The following is a 4,194-nucleotide window of genomic DNA, read 5'->3' as shown; positions in this document are numbered from 1 at the left end:
TACTTTGTATTGTTATGAAAAGAACATTTAGAACAAAAATGTAATGAAATCATGACTTGATAATAGTTTTTCCTTTTTATCTAGTTTAGTTTATTGGTAGGCTTACATTTTATTTTGATGCTTCAACTTTTGAAGATGTTATTTGTTTCAACTTTGCACTAAAGAAAAAGAAAATTCATCATACTATTTTTTGTTATTATGCAATAATTTTTTTTGTACAAAACTTAGGGGCACATTTATTTAACCAAACTATTGTTTATTGACATAGGCAAGTGTTTGAAAGTGCAATAGTTAGTTAATGAGTTGCTAAATAATCTAAATCTTTGGTACATGATTGATGAAAAATTTAAAACAAAGACAAAAGTAGGCTTTTTATACAAAATTTAGAAACTAAAACCAAACATTAGAAAATTAGGATACTGAGGCTTTATTATAAAGTTTAGGAATCTAAATGATTGTTTTTATAAAATAACTATAAAAAGTCTTAATCAATCTTGACCATGAAAGCTACCCAAATAACACTACTCTTAAAACAAGATTTGAACGCAAAAGTAGAAAGTTGATTGTTAGAACAACTGCCAACCAAAATGGTCATTACAATCAAGTCTTTGTTTTTCATTCACATAATCCAACGGAGTATGCATAACCATCATAAACATGGACCTAAGATTTGATGCAACAAAAGAAAAGTTGGTCCCAATACAAAATCGGGTCATTTGGCTGTGGTCTAGCATAGTTCGAAATACATTCTATTTCATGAACAGAAAATCACTAAACTTTAAATCTCTATGCAGTTAATTCAAAATCAACCCTTCTCTGGTTGAATGAATCACCAAAAAGAAAAAGATAATCAAACAGATGCAGTGAGAAGTGAGAACTAATTCATATTCCATAGAGATAAATTTACAGAGCCACCATATTGGTGGCAAAAATGGGTTCGTTAGGAAGAACCCCATCACTCAGAAAAGCCTTTTCTTTCACACTAAATTGGAGAAGAAGACGTTATTTTATAGAAGAACCTAAACAAGAGAGGAGAAACCAAACCAGCCATCAAGAATCTATATATCTTAGAAGGGATTTTACCTGGAAGAGACAGAATTCAAAGCTTTGGTAAATCCATTCACAGCTCCATATCCTTTTGAGCTGAATCCCAAGCAACCAAGCAATCCTTGCCTGTAAGGCAAATAAGTCTTCTTCTTCATCTCCTCTGAGTAAGCTCTGTTAGCTGTGTAATGACGCTCATGTGGAGATGGAGGAACTCTTCTCTTTCCAACTCCATTTGCAGGCTTCCCAACCCCATTTTTCTTTGCTCCAACTGTTCCTTTTGCTTTCTTTCCTTCTGAAGAACGACCCACCAATGGATTGATGAACTTTTGCTTGGTGATACTCTGGTTTGTTCCTCCTGATTTCTTCTCTTTTACAGGAGTAAACGAAATGTTAGACCAAAAACTATTGTTGCTTCTTCCTTCACTTTTACTTCTGTACAGAAAATCCTTCAGAAAAACCCATCTCTTCGAGTTTCTTCCTGATGAAGACGATCTTGACGATGAAGCCGAAATCGAAGGAGTACTAGCCTCGGAATTGGAGGCAACTCCTTCAACTTTCTCCATTACTTCACTTTCTTCAGAAACTTCCTTGTCAGTTGTTACAGAGCATTCGACATTGCTTCCATCTCCATTCTCTTCCTCCCTCCACTCAATCGGCGAGTATCTTAACGGCGACATCGATCTAGTTCTTCGTCGCTGAAACTTATCCCTCAACCGCAGATCCCTGCCTCGAGCAAACTCAACGATACCATCTCTTTCTTCATCACCAATCTCCAAGTCCAGCAATGGCGGAAGTGGGAACTCCAAGTGCGTGGAAAGCTTCATGGGACGAATCTTGCCGTCGTGAAACAACTCGTCGGCGGAGCTCATGGAAGTGGAGCCGGCATGAGAGCCAAACCTGGAGGAGAAATCGAACTCAAAGGAAGAAGAATGGTTGTCCATGGAAGAGGAGGAGGAGGAAAGGGAAGGGTTTTTGGTAATGGCGAAGTGCATAGGGCTGGCCGGAGCACTGTAAAAGAAGCCGGAAACGGGGGAACGGGTGGGGCTGGAAGGAGCACTGACGTAAGGAGTGGAGCAAGAGCTATCGACATCTTCGAAAGAGAGGTAGGGGTCGGTGTAATCGAGAGATTCGCCATTGATGGAGGAGTGAAGCTCTGTTTGGGGGTCAGCAATGGAGTTTCTTTGGGGATTGGGAGTTGGGGATTCCATGATTTTGGTGCTTTGTTCATACAGCTTCAAGCTACAACAATGGAAGCTCTCTACTAATCAATAATAAACAAACACCACACCACACCACACCACACCACACCACTATTTTTTAAATATTTTTTTATAATAATAATAATAATAACCTATTTTTTCAAATTTATTGAAATTTAATTCACCTTGGTGTCAATAATAAATGTTTGGTTTTTCAAATTTAAAGAAAAACAAATGGAAAATAGTCATAAATGGAAAATTTTGCAAAAATATGTAAATGAACTAATTTTATCTTTCTATTTTAGAAAAAAAAAATCCATTTAAAAAACCTTCCAGTACACTAAATAAAGTGTTTTTCTTCTAATAACCTTATATCATTAGGTAAATTCACGAGGCTTGGTTGAAGTCAAGTACATTGGTTGCCCTAGCCATCCTCTTCATTGCAGTTCTGCATGTTTATGCCTCGTTTTTTATGATGTACCTACTTTACTATTGTTGGTATAGTTACATTGAACTTGACGTCTCTAAGATCATTATTGAATCATTTTCCATGTCAAGAATACTCAACCTAAAGTTTTTTTCAAAGGTTCGGTTGAGTTCCAAGCACACATCCACCACAAATAAGCGGTGTTGCACGAAAAATACTAGATGTAATTTTTTCTTCTTGGCACACCCCTCCTTAAGATCTGGATCCACCTCCATTCTTAATCAATAAAACATATCTTCTGATCTTCTTAGACCTTCGTAATCTTTTTTTACACAAGAAACCAAATCAATTAAGGAACGACAACTGAGCCAAAGAAGCTACATCATTAGTACCATTATTCAAGCTCGCAAGCCATAATGGAAAGAGTTCACAAATTCCCAAGCTCACACCTACTACCGGTGGATCTTCACACTCTAGACTTATATGTCTCTTCATCTTACTAAATAAGTTGATCTTAAAATTTATGGTTGAGTTCAAGAACCGACCTCGATTAACAAAAGGATTACTTTCTAAAAATGGCACATCGAATCACTCATTTTCATTAAGCATGAGGCAGTATTGAATGAAAACAAAAATAAACTAAGGTTAAGAAAAGCACATGGAGTGAAGTTGTATTGCAATCCTTGTATAAAATTTCTTTAATATTTGACTTTTTGAGGAACTTTAATACATGAATAATAATTTTGCAATAAATGATACAATCTAACAAAAAAGTGGGAAAAAGAAAAAGAAAAAGAAAAAGTGAAATTTGGAAAGAAAAAAAAATTAAAATTAATAGTGACGTAAGGGCACCAATTGTTCTTCTGAGCATCCCCCATTTGGGTCACGTGGCATGTTCCCACTCCCCCATACTCTTCCTGTTTTTTATATTCTACATTGACTCTTACTTTTTCTTTTTTCCACAACTAAATCATGACCGTCCAACTACACCATATCATCAACTTCTACATTCAATAAATAAATACATACATCACTTATAATATATAATATCATGATGATTCACCACTTAAAATTTAATTATTGTCTTATGTTATTTCAATTAAATTAAATTAAACCAAAATGAATCCAAGACTATTATTAAAAGTATCTTTATCTATAACTACATTTTGATAATATTATTTAGAGATGGTGGACTTATAGTTACTAAATAATTAAAGGTCAATTATTTTTCTTTTAATAGTGGAAGTTGGAAAAATAGGATATAGACGATGCTCGGTCATGTTCGTTCATTCCTTCATTCATGTCTTACCTTTAAAAGCAATCAATTCATTCTTTAACCTTTGTTTCATTGATCTTCTTTCTCATGCAAACAAAAATTAAGCAACTAGAAATTACATTTTCAAAAGTATATATATATATATAAATTTGGATTCGTCGTAAAAGAAATTATAGATAGAGATCTACATTTTTTCTGTTATTCAACCATTACCGGTGAGAATGAATATCACATTCTAACATGGT

General features: G+C 34.7%; 1 protein-coding gene across 1 annotated transcript; it reads right to left on the bottom strand.

Moving 5' to 3' along the window:
• Positions 1 to 735: 735 nt before the first annotated feature.
• On the bottom strand, positions 736 to 2,333 carry LOC103492116 (uncharacterized). The gene has a single exon (XM_017045475.2). The coding sequence runs from the start codon at positions 2,253 to 2,255 to the stop codon at positions 1,080 to 1,082; it is 1,176 nt and encodes a 391-aa protein (XP_016900964.2). The 5' UTR covers positions 2,256 to 2,333; the 3' UTR covers positions 736 to 1,079.
• Between the last annotated feature and the right edge of the window lie 1,861 nt (positions 2,334 to 4,194).

This window comes from Cucumis melo, chromosome 2, assembly GCF_025177605.1.
Source record: "Cucumis melo cultivar AY chromosome 2, USDA_Cmelo_AY_1.0, whole genome shotgun sequence".
NCBI classification, from domain to species: Eukaryota; Viridiplantae; Streptophyta; class Magnoliopsida; order Cucurbitales; family Cucurbitaceae; genus Cucumis; species Cucumis melo.
This window is presented reverse-complemented; position numbering and strand designations above follow the sequence as displayed.

Excerpts from the sequence above, each read along its gene's own strand:
- LOC103492116 (XM_017045475.2), bottom strand. The coding sequence starts at position 2,255 with ATGGAATCCCCAACTCCCAATCCCCAAAGAAACTCCATTGCTGACCCC.